Source organism: Protopterus annectens, chromosome 13.part0 (genome assembly GCF_019279795.1).
Source record: "Protopterus annectens isolate FY-2018-M chromosome 13.part0, PAN1.0, whole genome shotgun sequence".
NCBI classification, from domain to species: Eukaryota; Metazoa; Chordata; order Ceratodontiformes; family Protopteridae; genus Protopterus; species Protopterus annectens.
The window spans coordinates 1,193,739,414-1,193,755,156 of NC_056747.1; the positions used below are offsets into that span (position 1 = coordinate 1,193,739,414).

Here is a 15,743-nt window from a genome sequence, read left to right on the forward strand (position 1 = left end):
GAGAGACAGGTTTGTCTCCCAGAGGCTGATCCATTTCTGGAATAGACTCCCCATACACATCAAACAAAGCACATCGCTGACCCTCTTCAAGCACAACCGTGATGAGTGGTTGGGACACCACAAATTTGTCCCAGGAGTTCCACCTATGTCCCTCATTGACAGGGACAACAGGTGTTGACTGAGGTTTCTTTTTTGGGGATAAACTCTTGACTAGGCTTGTAAGGACCCCAGGGCCATTAGCCTAGTAATCTCCTATGATCCTGTAGTTTAATTGCAGTCTAACCATAAAATTTTCAGTCTTTTATCGAGATCTTAAAAACCAGAGAGAGAGGATTCTACTTGCTCTTTTGCACAGGCAGCTCAGGTATTATCTTGATATAACCAAGTCCTTTAGAAAAGCAAGTCAGATATTTATTTCTTATGATGAGACAAGGAAAGGCAACTTGTGTCAAAATAGACTATTTCTAGATGGTTATCCTCTGCTATTGCCTTTTGCTGTACCCACAATGATCAGTTGATTCCAGGCAGTATTAGAGCACATTCTACTAGAGCCTTGGATTCTTTGATGGCATATTGGAAAGGGCTGGACTGTAGAAGTATTGTAGAGGCAGAAAAATGGTCATCTGTACATACTTTTACAAAGCATTAAAAATGGATTCCAGGTCCAGGACAGGGTTTACTAGCACCATTCTCCAGGGGCTCCTAGATCCATATCCTTCCTTCACCCAGGTTGGACAGGCTTTGGCAATCAATCCATATAGCCTAAAGGCTACTGCAGCAGTGAGATTGATGAACATAGTACAGTCATGTAAGTTGCACTTATCCATAACAGTAGATGTTTGAATTCCTCACTGCTGCATTAGCCACATCCACCCTCCATCATCCTCCTCCTTTATATAGTTACTGGTTGGGATGTAGAGGAAACTGATGTCTTCAGTGTTCATAATGGTTTAGATTAAGTATATGTAGTTTTTAACTCCCATTTGAGCTGTAATGCTGAGACATTGTATCTGAAAAGTGAGACTGTTATTCCATAAAATGGGTAGAGAGAAGTGGAAAGTGCTCTGTCCCTAAGATTTGCTGATAGAAGAGATACTTGGAGCCAGAATTTTTCTAAGGTTCTGTTGCTTGTGGGTTTACACCATGTGAACAAATCTGAGAGAGACTGGGGTGGGGCTTGGTAGATGAAAGAAAAAATAGAAATAAGCTAAAATACTTAATATTTATGGTGCAGCAGTGGGAGTCTCTTTGAAACCTGGAAGCAAATCTGGACACTGTTGTGGACAGTGATAAGCTTGTCTGGGTCAGCCTTTGAATGTAATGTTGAAGTCAAGTCACACCACCATGTTACTGGTGTTATGAGTGTAGCTCTTTACTATAGCAAAGTCTGGTAGTTGTGGAGATCATTTTCTTCATTCATTGTCAAATGGCGAGTTTCTGTTTATTTTATTTTAAACGTCTTGTTTAATATCACATAGTACTTAGTGACATGAATACACATTTAATTATAAAAGAGAAAACAAATCATTATAAAGATATTTTATGCATTATACAAATATGATTTCTGTCTTAACAGCTGTTATTCAATTTAATGTTATATACAGTGCTCAGTTCTTGCCTTCCTTTAAGTACTACTCTTCCTCTTGAATGCTATTCTGTGTGTATTGATGTCCTTCCGTATCACTGTTGCAGTATTCTTCACTAAAGGGTAGCTCAATATCCGGCCAGTATACCAAAGCCTTAGGTTTCCAAGGACGTCATATATCACACGTATGCTCCCTGCTCACTGCATAGGGCATAAAGGTGACATTCAGACGTACATACCCCAGAACTTCTTTGCCACCAGTCCGAACGTCATCTTTAATCATCAGACTGCACACTTCTTTGTGCTGGTTACGATGCCATTATCAGATAAGTGCCCTGTTGGGGTTATCTCTTCTTTCATTTTATTGGTTTGTGAGTTTACATGTCATCTAGAAGGGGAAAATGTCAGTATAGGAGACAGATTCCCCATAAAGACCGTCATGAGCAGTGTCCTTTTTTTTGTTTGTTTGGGTGCTTCTCACGACAATACTGAAAGCTCGATTGCTCAAGCATTTGTCCTTAAGACCCCCCGTAGTCATCTGTTCTTGTCTGTCTACTTGGAGAACCAATGTCTTAAGTTGTTGGTGCAAGGTGCTATGGTGGAATCCTCCCATCCCGAAGGTTAGCCATCTGCCAAGAAGAACAAAAAAGTTAGGTTGGGTTCAGTTGCTATACTACCTCCCCCGGATGTCTCTCTCTCGAGGCTGATGAAAGCCCAGAGGATCATCCGATTGTTCTGTCAGATTCCTCTGCCGCAGCCGTGCCAGAAATGAGCATGGATGATCTGACGTCTTACATGTCCTCAGAGGCTCTGCAGACATCCTGTACAGATGTTAAGGGGGATCCTAGACTGATCATTTCAGAGGTCCGAGGGTTGTTCTGCAGATTCTTGTTTGGGAGGAGATTCCCCCTACATTGAGTGTCAATAAGGGTCCAAACCTGCTAAGGTGTTCATAGGTTCATACTAGGCTATCTGCCCTAGGGCATTTATAAGCCTAGCCAGAATGTGTTTGGCTTTCGCCACCCATTTTAAATTTATTTTGCTATGCCCTTTTTCGAGGTTAGTATACTGTGCCTCTGTCTAACAGTGACACAGAAGTGATACCCGGGGTAAACTTACGATCTCCCATCCACTCCTCAAGATTCCTCTTGAAGAGAGTCAATGAGGGACTCTGCCTAACCTGGACTGGGATTTTATTCCAGAGTGAAGTGAGCCTCTGGGTTATGAATCTGTCCCTCCAGCATGTCCTATTTATTTCAGTGCTGAGGTTCAAGTCTCTCAAGCGCGTAGCTCGATGGGATTTGGATTTTCTGAGGTGCAGCATGTCCATTAATTCCGGGTTGGACATGGCTTTATACGTCAGGCACAGATCGCCTCTGAACAGGCGGTATGCCACTGAGTAGAGCTGGAGTTTCTTTAACCGGGCAGCATATGGCATCTGTTTGAGCCCTTTGATCCTCTTGGTGAGGTACTTTTGGGGTCTTTCCAGTTGCTGCAGGTGTCTGGTAAGGTACATCCCAAAAGGGCCATTGTGCTCAATTATGGGCCTGATGAGGGATGAGTAAAGAGGCACGATGACCTCCCCTGATCTAGATGTGAATCCCTTCATGATTAGGTGGGCTATATAAAATGTTTTTCTAACCACTTTGGCCACGTGGTTGTCAAATGAGATATTGCTATCAACTTGGGTCCCCAGGTCCGTAATTACTTCTTCTGTACTTAATGGAATACTACCTACGTGGTAATTTGTGGGTACTTTGTTTTTGCCAAAGGGGGATGACTATACACTTTTTGGCATTTAGCTTGAGGCCATGGCTCTGGCACCAGTTGTCTGTTTCTCTGAGGCCCTTTTTGAGGATGCTTGTGTCGGCTGGAGAGTCGATTATGACGCCCAGTTTGCAGTCATCTGCGAACTTGGTCAGCCACAGTCCTTCCGTGTTGGCCTGTACCTCCGAGAAATATATACCGAACAAGAGAGGTCCCAGGACTGAGCCTTGTGGGACACCACTTGTAACTGGTTTGGAGTCTGACATGGCACCAGCAATTCTAACCATGTGGGTTTTGTCCTTGAGCCAGTTTGCAATCCATCTAGTGACATAGGGGTTTATATTTAAGCTGGTGAGCTTATCTATAATGCCCGAGTGGGGTATTGTATCGAAGGCTTTTGCGAGGTCCAGGTAGGTTGTGTGGACCACCTTCCCCTGGTCAATCGCCTTGGTGACTGTTTCAAAGAAATCCACCAGGTTTAAGAGGCAGGATCTGCCCTTAACAAAGCCGAACTGGGTAGGATCCAGTGTCTGTAGGTCCCCAATATCTTTATTTATGAGGTCCATGATGATCCTTTCCATAGCTTTGCAGACCAAGCTAGTCAGGCTTATGGGGCGATAGTTTCCAGGATCCGTTGAGGCACCACCTTTATGGAGAGGGACCACTGTTGCTGTATGCCACTCTTTGGGCACATATCCTGTAGTAAGGCTGAGATTGAACAGTAGTGTTATGTTTGGGTTTAGCTCTTCTTGGAGTTCATGTTGGACGCAGCCCGGGACACCATCTGGTCCCATTGATGCTGTGTTTTTTGCTTTGGAGAGGGCGGCTCTTACCTGAGCATCTGAGATGTCAGGGGGGCAGCACTCTGCTGGGATAGATATTTGCCCTTTTGGTGGGGGGTGGGGGTTGCGCTGAACCTGTCAGCTAGGATGCTGGCAATGTCTGTGGGTTCAGTGTATTTTTTGTCATTTTGGACTAATTCTGAGCATATCTGGGAATTACCACCCAGGTTCCTAACATAACTAAAGAAAGCTTTGTGATTATCCTTAGTGTCCTGTGCAATTTTTCTCTCGAAGCTGGCCTTAGACAATTTTATGAGTGCCCGTAGTTTTTTGCTAATACTGATCAGTGATGCCTTCCCTTTTTGGGATTTTGCTCTATCATTTAGTAGCTTCCTCCTTCTATTGTATAGTTTGTTTATGGCTGGGGTCCACCAGACAGGACGTCTGCCTTTGGAGGATTGGGTCTTCATTTTATTTGGGATCGCATGATCCATGCATTCCTGATGGTGTTCATAGAATGCGTTTATAAAGGATTCTGCGGTCTGGGCCGTATTTTCCACAGGTCCGGGGGCTTTGAAGGATTCCACCTCGGTTTTGAGGAGTGTGAAATTTGCTTTAGAGAAGTTTTTCACTGTGGTTTTCTGGGCAGGGGGTGGGGTCGGGATGTGAATATCCAGTGAGATTAGTTTATGGTCTGATCTTACCAGTGAGGGATACACTTTTGGTCTGGAGCATAGAGTCCCCATGTTGGTGATCAGGTCCAGTATGTTTTCCCCTCTTGTGGGAGTGGTAACAAGTTGTTCCATAGCATTTGAGTTTATAAATTCTAGGAACCTTTGGGCTAGAGTATTGGAGCTAGAGTAATGCTCCCAGTCTATGTTTGGGTAGTTGAAGTCGCCCAATATAATGGTGTTTGGAGAGACCTTCATATTTTCCAGTGTTCTCAGGAAGGCCGAGTGGGGTTCCTGGGTTTGGGAGGGTGGTCTGTAGTAGGCTTTAAACTGGAAGGCAGTTTTACCCACTGTTAGTTGCACATGGATAGTCTCTGATGCTTCATGCTTTTCCACCAACCTGGAGGTGTGGGTATCTTTGATGAATATCAATACTCCCCCTCCTTTTGTGGTTCGGTCCAAGTTTTGGGGCAGAAAAGCATGGTATGAGGTATAACCTGGTAGTGCTGGGGTGCTCTCGGGAGCCCTGAACCAGGTTTCTGTTACTGCGCAGATATCGATGTTCTCCATGTTAAGGAGAGTTTTGAGTGCGTGCATCTTGAGGTTTAGACTTCTGGCGTTGAGTAGCATTACTCTTAGTTTCTTATCCCTTGTGATACCTATGGAGGTGGGTTTGTCTTTTGAGCCTTGCCTAAAAAAGGCACTATGGGGGTAGCAAGAGCCTTTGCCAATATCCGAAAGCCCAGGGGTGACAGGTGCAAGCCGTCCCTAGCGAAGCATCGTGGCTTGTCGAGCATATCATCCCAAGCTGACAGGCATTGGATCCCCTTTGAATGACACCAGTACTTAAGCCAGTTGTTGAAATTGATAATCTTGTCTTCATATTGTGGCATTATTCTTGGTGAGGGTAAGATGCTACTCAAGGTCAGGGTCATACCGGCCTGGGCTACATGGGCTGATGTCCCTTTAAAGAAGCAGAAATCAAAGCACATCTCCCCTGCTCCTATGGATCCCCAGTTTGAATGGCAGGGTTTTTCCCAGAGGTTGTTTAATACACTCATGGCCTTGAAGTCTCCCCAGGGAGTTTCTGTCCTTACTCCCTCTTGCACTTCTACTCCACTCGAGGCCTAGGGAGCAGGACTCCTCGGATGAGTATTTGGACTCGGGAAGAGTCCTTGGCATACTCCTCTCAGATTCCGTCTCCATTGGACTTTGGTTCTGAGGAGTAAGATTCCATTAGCCTGGATTCTCCCTTTGAGGAGCTCTCTTTTGGAGATACATTCTTCTGTATGATGAAATTCTTTAAATGGGATTGTTCTCAAGTTTCTAACATCCAGAGAAGGTATTCTGAACTCCTTGAGAAGGAGTCCCGTAAACCCTCTGCTTTTCCTCCAGTCTTGGCTGCCTCCCAACTATCCATTCATCCACAGCCCCTTTTTCCCATTTTTGCAAATGGAGTTGGAGTGTCACCTCAGCAGTGAAAATCATGTAGAGCTAAAGTTTACACCACCGACTGGCTAGCCCTGCAGTAGTGTTAGTTCTTCCACACCAGACACTCACACCTACAGCTAATTTTGAATGTCCAGTCCACCTACTGCAGGTCTTTGGAATGTGAGAGGAAATGAGAGTACTTCAAGGAAACCTAAGCCAACAGAGGGAGGACATGCAGACTTCGCACAGAAGGCACCCCAGCTGAGAATCTAACCGGGGAACCTTTTGCTGCGAGGCAATAACACTGTCATCTGCACCACTGTGCTGCTCTGTTGGACACTTTTTCAGCAGCTTCTCAGGCTCCTGATTCCTAACGTCTAGCCCCCAAAAATCCTAACAAGTTTGTAAGATGCCTGATGAGTGTAAGTTTCTCTACAAATGCCTCTCTGCTGACCCCTCTATTGTGTCTGTACCTTCTGACAAAACTTCTAAGCTCTTGCCTTCTACTAAACTGCTTCCTTCCGATAAGGACAGTAGGACTATGGAGCGACTGGGCAAAAAGGTATATACTACTCTACCTTAGCCTTTCAGGCTATTAATTATCAGACCCGTATGGCAAGATGTATCCTAGCTGTTTTTTCTCAGGCCTCCCAGGTTTTCTCTGATCTTCCTGATTCTGAAGGGAAGGTTTTTGCCCTCTATTTATTGGGTTCCTCTTCCCAAGTGGCTCGCCATTCTCTTAAATGTAGTTATGATGCAGCTGTTGCTTCTTCTAAAGCTGCTGCCCTTGGTTCTGTTTTGAGGTGCTACTCTTGGCTTTCCCCTCCAACCTTTGCCTGATATTAAGGCTAAATTGTTGGATGTTCCCCTTGATAACAAAAACCTCTTTGGTTCTGCAGCCGCTGAGTTTTTTTCAAGTCTCTTCAGGACAAGGGCAAGGCCTTGCAGGAGTTGAAGTATATTTTTGTTTCTCCTATTTCTAAATTTCAGAGGAATTATCCCTCTAAGTCTGCTTTTTTTTTTTTTTTTTTCTTTTTTTTTACAGACAGTATCACCCTCCTGCTAAAGGTAAGACTGGTTCTAGACAGGGTCCTCCTGCTAAATGTACTCACTGTCACTACTCGGAAACCTTTTTTGAAGACATGTCCGGTTCTGTCTCTCTGCTTCTCGTCATCCTAAGTCAGGTCACTTTATCTGTTTTACCTGTCTCTTCAGAATTGGTTAAGGATCACTCAGAATTCTTGGGTTCTTTCCATCATTTGTCAGGGAAACTTCATGGTGTGGAAATCCCTTCCTCCTTTTCTGGTCCTTCCCCAACCTCTTCAGGAACAGCTGCCTTTCTTTCCAGATGTACTTCAGGGCCTTTTGTCTCAAGGCACCATCCAAGCAGTTTCCGCCCTTCAGCAAGGGAAGAAGTTTTATTCCAGAATGTTTTTAGTTCCCATGAAAGAAGGCACCTGGAAGCCCATTTTGGATCTTTCTCAGCTCAACACCTTTATGAAGATGTCTTCCTTTTGGATGCTGTCCCTTCAGACTCTGTTTCCTTTTTTTCTTCCTCAAGCTTTCCTGGTCTCTCTGGATTTCTAGGATGCTTACCTTCATATCCCCATCCATCCTCTTTTCAGGAAATGTTTACATTCCTCTGTTTCTTCCTTGTATTTTCAGTTCTGTGCTTTGCCATTTGGCCTCTCTACTGCCCCAAGAGTATACACCAAGTGCCTCGATCCTGTCATTGCCTTTTGCAGGATGAGGAGGTTCAGATCTGTCATTATCTGGACAATTTGCTCATTCAAGTTTTCTCCCTCGATGCTCTGCTTCAGGATCTCCAGTTTACTATTTCCTTGTTGCAGAGTCTGGGGTTCAGCATAAATTTTCAGAGATCAGCTCTGACCCCTTCACAGGATCATGTTTTTCTTAGTTGCAGGATCCAGACCATCACCATGCTACCATATGTACATACCCCCAAGGCCCTGTCTCTTATTGCCTTTTTCCACTATCTTCTTCCTCTGGTTTCAGTCACAGACAAGGACTTTCTCAGGGTCCTCTGGTTCATGGCTTCCACCATTCCCATGCTATTTCTGTCCAGTATCCATATGAGAAAGCTACAGTGGTATGTCAGGTCAGTGTGGCTCCATCATTGCCACCCCCTGGACTTCCCAGTCCCTCTCTTCCTTAGCTCATGCTCGAGCCTCAAGCAGGGGATGGCGGCTTCCTTCAGGTCTCTCAAGGTTCAGGATCTCTGGCCTCTTCCTCAAGAGATCGGATGACATCAGTATAAAGGAGATGAGGGCTCTGCTTGTAGTTTATCAAGCTTTTCATTCTCCCTTTCATCCCAGGCTCCTAAAAATGTTCAAAGACAGTATCACAGTGATATGGTAGGTCAACAAGTAAAGGAGGTACAAGGTCCTACCTTCTTTGCAGGCCAGCTCTTCAGGCCTTGGCTCTTGCTGTCCAGTATCAAGTTACTCTTCAGGCTGTTTACATTCCCTCGGAGCACAGTCTAGTGGCAGATTCCATGAGCAAGCCCAGCACACTAGCTCATGAATGGATGCTTCACAGAGATGTGTTTCTGGCTATTGTCCATTGGTGGGGTATTCTTTAGGTAGATATTTTCCCTCCTCTCTGAACAGACAGCTTCCTCTATTCTGTTAGAGTCCCAAGTCCTCTCGCTTGGAAAGTGGATTCCCTATCTTGTCCTTGGAAGGGGATGTTTCTATACACCTTCCCTCCTTTCTTCTGCTACCACAAGGCCTGCACAAGATCAGGCAGGAGTTCCCAGAATTGTACTAATTACTCCCTTTTGGTTCCCCCTTCTTTCTCACTTGGCCAGGAGCAATCACCGCAAGTTAACTAACTAGGTTGATCTTCTCATACAAGACAAGGGGTCTGTCATCCATCCCCTCGTCAACTCAACTGACGCTGTGGGTGATAAGGTTTTGATCCTTTTCAAACACCTCTTTTCTGAAGATGTTCTTAGAGTCCTGCAGGAGGCCAGTAAACCCTCTACCAGGAAATCGTATATGTTCAAATGGAATTGATTTTCCGTCTGGTGCCTCTCTTGCTGTCAGGATCCCCTACTTGTGGAGGTTCCTTTGGTTCTCTCTTGTTTGTGTGATTGACTTCATCCTGAGTTAGCATACTCTTCAGTGAAAGCTCACCTGTCAGAAATTTCTACTTGTCTTTCCTTGACTCCTCCTGTGGTCCATAGATTTGAGGTCAAGCAATTTCTTAAAGAGGTTTTTCATATTAGGCCTTCCAGGAAACCCATTCTGCCTTCCTGGGACCTCAGTTTTTTTGCTTGAAGAATTGACTTGGGCTCTTTTTGAGCCTGCTTCTTCAGTATGTTTGCAGCATTGTACTTGGAGGACTGTTCTTCTTTTGGCCCTCACTTCAGCTGAGAGAGTATCTGAACTTCAGGCTCTTATGGCTGTTCCTCTTTTCTTAGTTTTTCACATAGAGTATGTGTCTCTTCGTCATACTAATCCTTTTATGCCAAAGTGGTCAATGAGTTGTGCCTTACTCAGTCTGTTCATCTTCCTTCCTTTTTTCCTTCTCCTTAGTCTGATGGTGAGAAGGTTCTTCATACCTTGGATTTCCATAGACAGCTTGGCTATTATTGGGATAAAGCTAAAGTTATTTGTAAGTCTGAGCAGATTTATCTTTCCTTTCATCCCAGATATTTGGGTTTAGCTGTTTCTAAGCAAGCCATCTCTTCTTGAATTTCTAAGGCCATTTCTTTTTTGTTATTCTTTACATGGTAAGTGTCTTTCCTCATTAGTAAAGGCTCATTCTGCCAGAGCTGTTCTCTTGATACTTTTTTAAGGAGCTGGATACCAATTCCATCCTTGAGGCTGCTACTTGGTCTTCTGTTCATACTTTGACTAAGTATTATAAATTGATTTTATTTACTGGGCTAGTGTTGGCTTTACCAGGGCAATTGTGCTTGAGTTTCAAGAGGGCTCCTCAATGCCATCCTCCTCACAGGTTTCCTCCTTGAGCTTTTGTACTCTCCCTTACCTAAGGGAGCACCAGTAAGATGGAAGGACATAGTACAGTTGTGTAAAATCTTACCATAACAGTAGATGTCCTTCTCTTCACTCTTGCAGTATCCACTCCCTTTCTTCTGCCCCCCCCCCCCCTCTGCTCTACCCTGTTCTCCTTGTCTTCCTGGCCGAGGGGCTCTTCCCTCTTTTCTCTTTCTGGATGCACATGTTCTTCCTTGTTCCTAGGAACATTTTGTTCCTCTTGGGGCATTTTTAGTTCTGAGTGTGTGTGTCCATACAGCACATTTATGCCCTACTCCTTGCACTGGGATTGTACAGATGGCACATTGCCCCATATGTACTAAAGATTTTGGTATATTGACTGGACGTTGGGCTTTCTTGGCAGGAAATCCCTTGTGTAAGGAATACTGCAACAGTGAGGAGAGGGATATCTACAGTCATGGTAAGATTTTATACAACTCCACTTTTCACATTGTTTAACATACTGTGTAACACAGGTAATCTGATAGTTTCATAGAATTAAAAGCTGTCCCACTTCAGTTATATGCATCATGTTGTATTAAAAATCTACATTTTACGGCTGAGATTGAGAGTACATTGTATGAGCTTTCACCAGAGGATGTTCATCTGACAGGATCTGTTACTTGCAGCACATTCTTACAACAGTAGTGCTAAATAACTTGCATTTATTTGAGAAGAAACTGCTTTTCTCATGCATGCTGAACTCTAATCATTCATTAGTTTAAACTTTCCTGTAGATTTAGATCTAATGAAGACTTTATCTACTTTGAAAAACTTTGTTGACATATTGCAGCAAAGATTAAGGTTTTAGGATTAGGCTGCAGAATATCGTTTATAGACAGTAGTGCAGTCAAATTTATTTATGGAAAAGAATGTTTGCTGTTGTACTGCTATTTATAAAAGGTTTTGTTATTGGATAATTGGTCCCTTTTTATCTGTACCAATATTATGTGACGGAGTATGGATTTATCATCAAATGGTTGAAATGCATCCGTGCGAGTATTCAGAATGCCGAACTTAAATGTTGAAATTTGAAATAATTTTCCTCCCTAATGTTGAACATGGTAAAATTGGAGTTCGACATTCGATATTTCCGGGAGTTGTGCATGAAAACCCATTTGCCGTCCGGGACGTAGAACAGGAATAGAGTTTCGGCATTGTAGATTTGGTAAGAAAAATAACAACATTACAAAACTTTAAAACTAGCCTTTCGAACAAGTTTCATTTGAATGGATGCATTTCAACAATGTGATGGTAAACCGGTGTGTGTTATGCATGGTCAGAGTAATGCCTTGAATTGAAAGTTTTATGCCAGTGAGTATGGAATAGCTGAAATAATATTTAGCATCATAGAAAAAAAAACACTTTAATCATGGTACTAATAAAGGTTCAGAATTTTCTTACTGAAAAACTTAGCAGCACATTGGTCAGAGAAAGAGACCAGCATAGGACTGCCAAGATTTGTGTATGTGTAGTAAAAGTATTGACTCAAGCTGGTAAAGGGGGAAAAAAAAGCTAATATAGGTCCTTGCGATAAACATTGCTTCTTGTTATAATTTAATTATACTTTAGCATAGTTTAAGTAAGATAACATTTTTAACTCAAAAATTGTTATACGTTCATTGTACAATGCAACAGTTATATTGTTGCTGACTTAAGGTCTTAAGTTAAAAAAAAAAAAAAATCATGTTATGTAACCATGAAATTTTCTTTGTTTCAATTGACTGATCTGTGCATATGATCAGATCAGTCTGCACATATTTCTAGGAAAGTATCTCCCTGAAGGATAGAACTTTAATTCCTAACAGTCATTCATTTTTCATCCAGATCCTAAATTTCATTGTTCTGCCTTTCCACAGATAGCAGCAATTCTTCAGTTAGGGCTCCTAAGAAGATTCATTTCTTCCTTTTGGTACTTTGCTTAAATTTTATGTTGGAAAAGCTGACTTTATTTCTGCTTGAACTAACAGGTGAAGTGGATACCTTTTCCTGAAAAAAATTTTTAGGGGCAAGGATTTCAAAGTTACATAAATTTTCATTTGTAAACTACTTAACATTATATTTCATAATAAAAGGGTGGGAAACTAATCCGTCCTCTGTGCCAAAGCCGACTGAGCTGTATCTTTGTACCAGTGCTTTGAATTTCGTTTTTTTTATTCAGATTATTGGAATGAGGGAATACATCTTTTACATACGTTATTCATACACAAACATTGTGTATTCCACAGGAATCTGATTACAAGAGAAAGATCACCTGTTTGTTTCCTGCAAAAAGAGATAAAAGCCTGCCTGTCTGCCAGTAAACAAACTCCATAAATAGCTGGTCAGCTCCATTTATTTTTGTTATAGTCAGTATAATAAACCTTTGCAAAGCACAGTCCGTGCACATTGTGCTAGTGCAACAGCAACTTCAGCTGCTTTAGAAATGTTATTACTTAAAAAACTTTAGAAGCTGCCATCTGGACAACCATCCACATAGATACCAGACATGATGAGTTGAAAGCATAGTCTAGAGGTGAGGCAAAATTTGATATTACGGGTCCATGGCAACTTATTGAAAGGCTATGTCCTGAAAAACTCAATACTGAATTTGCAATTTTAAAATATCAAAATACCTACTCCCCTTTATGTGTAGAGAATTGGACTTGCTTTCTCCTCTTTGCAGAACCCATGTTCGCAGTTGTTTCCAAGTTTCACTAATGGGGAAGTAATATTGTTTGTGGACTGGCTGTGTACTGGTGCAGTGTATGTATATATGCATATAGTTCATGTGTATAATAATGGATTTTTTTAATTCAGCATTGTAAAGTTTCAACATTTTCATACTGCTGTTCTTTAAATTGTCACATACCCTTGTACCACAGTGCTGCAGGAACTCCAGTACTTGTCTGCCTCCCACAGCTGACTGGTACTGCTGGGAGAATCTACCCAGATGCTGTGATTTATTGTTAAGGGACCCTTCTTGAAGAAGATAATAGTACAGTTGTGCAGATCAAGATAGGCCTATAAGGGCTCAAAGAATAGAGCTAACCACATCGGGTGGCACAGTCTTTTTTTGGGGGGGCTAGGCTTGTAAAGGCTCCAGGACCATTAGCCTAGTACACACCTATGAACCAGTGTGGAATGTTGTCTGTGTATGTCTGCCTCACACGCAGACATAAGAAGTTTCAAGTGCTTGAGGCCAGTATCGACCTTCATATGTAGTAATGGGCAGCTGTAAAAAAATGTAGTTGGACCAAAGTGGAATAGAAGGTGTATAACCGTAAATGTTATGACTTCATTTTACAGTAACTTATTCTTGAAGATTTAACTGTTACAGTGTGTACACTTCTCTACTATAATCAGAAAAACTGGCCACCATGTAACAAGTAAATGAGCAAGGCAGCTCATAATGTGTACTGCAGGTGCCTGTGTTAGAACATTCTATTGTTAAAGCATGCACTTCTAAAACTGTATGTTCTTGATAAGTAAGTGTTCTCAAATTTATTTAACTCTACTTAACAGAAAGCTGTAAAGAAAATTTTGTTTAATATTATTTGTACCAGGTCGAGGTTTTCACTTCTTAAAAAAAGTTCAATTGCTCTGCATAAGTTTTGTGGGATGTAATGTAATTTCAACTGTAGCTGATTTTGCTTGGAGTTTATTCATGTGTTTTTCTGTAGAAATGAAACTCAAAACATCAGTATTTTATTAATTTTTCTGTCATTTTATGGTGAAGAGCATAGTATCTAAACTATTCTGGTTTGTTGCACAGGAGGCAGCTTTGCGTCGAGAGCAGAAGAAGATGGAAAAGAAGCAGATGAAAATGAAGCAGATCAAAGTGAAAGCCATGTAGAAGTCTGCAAGAGCAGCTAGAGATAATGAAATAAAGTTATGTCCTGTCCAGTTTTTATTCACACAGAATTTTAATACTAAGGCAAAGCGTATATGAAGTGGTCCTCAAACGTTTACTTTTTAACCAAGAACACTAATGGTTATATTCTGCCTTTCACATTTTGAGGAAGTGCTGTTCTTATTTTTATCCTACAGCACATGCAGAAAGCTGCAGTGTAAACATTTTACTGGTATGTGTAATGTAAATTCATTTTTTGCCAAATTTTGCAGCCTTACTATCTCAGGAAGGACAGTATCCAATATCTACAGCTGTTCTTTGTTCTTATTGTGTTACATTTTTAGGACAGTTAATTCCCCCCACTTTTGGAGTTGCACACACTTTAATAATCCATTATACTTTGCCACCTACTGTATTTCTTATTTGACTGCATTGGAAATGCTTGTATCAGGAAAGTAACCTCGTACTTAAAGGCATTAAAGGAAGAAGGTGCCCCAGAATTTCACAGAGGTACTTTGTATTAAGTGTGTTCAGAAGAAAAGTCTTATTCGTAGCATTACAGGTGAATTCTCAGCATTGATTTAAGAATGCCATTTACCAGTTTGTACACTTTGTTGCTATATAGTCAGTTTTATTTCCTATATGATACATGATGTATTTGCAATGGACTGAGTATTTTTTTTCTTGGACCAGACCTCATATGCTGTTATCAGCTTAGCACACAGAGAGTCAGTTCCAAACTAATGATTTATTCCGCATCATCTGTGATCTGAATGTTGATTTGCACTGCCTGTTTAAAAAGCTCTGATAATCGAGTGAACATATTGAGCCCATACCCCTTTTAAGGTTACCCCTTGTGTCTTATCTTAATGCAGTTCTTTACTTTCCATTTTATATTGTTTCTGGTTTGAAGTAGTGACACCAGCACTACTGCTGATATGCTGTTAGAGGATCGCATCAGTATTCACAGCTTTTTTTGCACACTTAGTCACATGTCCTTTTTCTGATATGTTAGTCCACTGTTGCAGTCTGTAGAAAGATGTTGAGTCCTTGCCTGTGACCAGTAAGTGCACCCACCTTGGCTACAACTATGTCATACATACCATGTGAATGGTACTATCTTAAACCTGGAATGTGCTATTTTAAAAGAACTATTAAGTCTTCAGTTGTAAATTTGTTTCAAATATTGGAAAAGGATGGTGCACAAAATTTGAAATAAAAATCAAAATAAATGGTGCAGTCAGTATTTTCCCAACTGGCATGCAGTGCTGTCTTAATTTAGTATTCTGGCAATGTAGGTGTGGCTAATGAAAACAGTATATACAGGAATGATGTACATATTTACAAACATTGTACATAATTGAAGAAGTTCTGAGAAATAAGAATGCAGAAAAACGGTAGGGAAGTTTTACAGTGCTTATAATGGTGGGCTGGCATACTTCATGGTGCTGAATTATGTTAATGGAATAAACTGGCTTTGGCCACCTGTTCCACCCTCATCACGTCTGTGAGCAGTGTTTGGTAAAGTTAGAGTATGCACTGCTGGGAAAGTGTTGTGTAGGGGCATGAGATGGTCCGTTATAGAAAAGGACAAACATTGCCCCAGACAACTGAACTGAATGGAGGATGGAGGGATGGTAGGGACAAGAG

The 15,743-nt window shown here is 41.8% G+C and overlaps 1 protein-coding gene across 2 annotated transcripts in view; it reads left to right on the forward strand.

Moving 5' to 3' along the window:
• CCDC47 (coiled-coil domain containing 47) overlaps positions 1-15,348 on the forward strand; it is a 1,413,375-nt gene extending 1,398,027 nt beyond the window's left edge. For both annotated transcript variants that reach the window (XM_044055193.1, XM_044055194.1), the window contains exon 13: positions 14,016-15,348. In XM_044055193.1, the coding sequence (XP_043911128.1) occupies positions 14,016-14,096 (81 nt within the window). In that variant the 3' untranslated portion in view covers positions 14,097-15,348. The remainder of the gene's footprint in view (positions 1-14,015) is intronic.
• Positions 15,349-15,743: the final 395 nt, after the last annotated feature.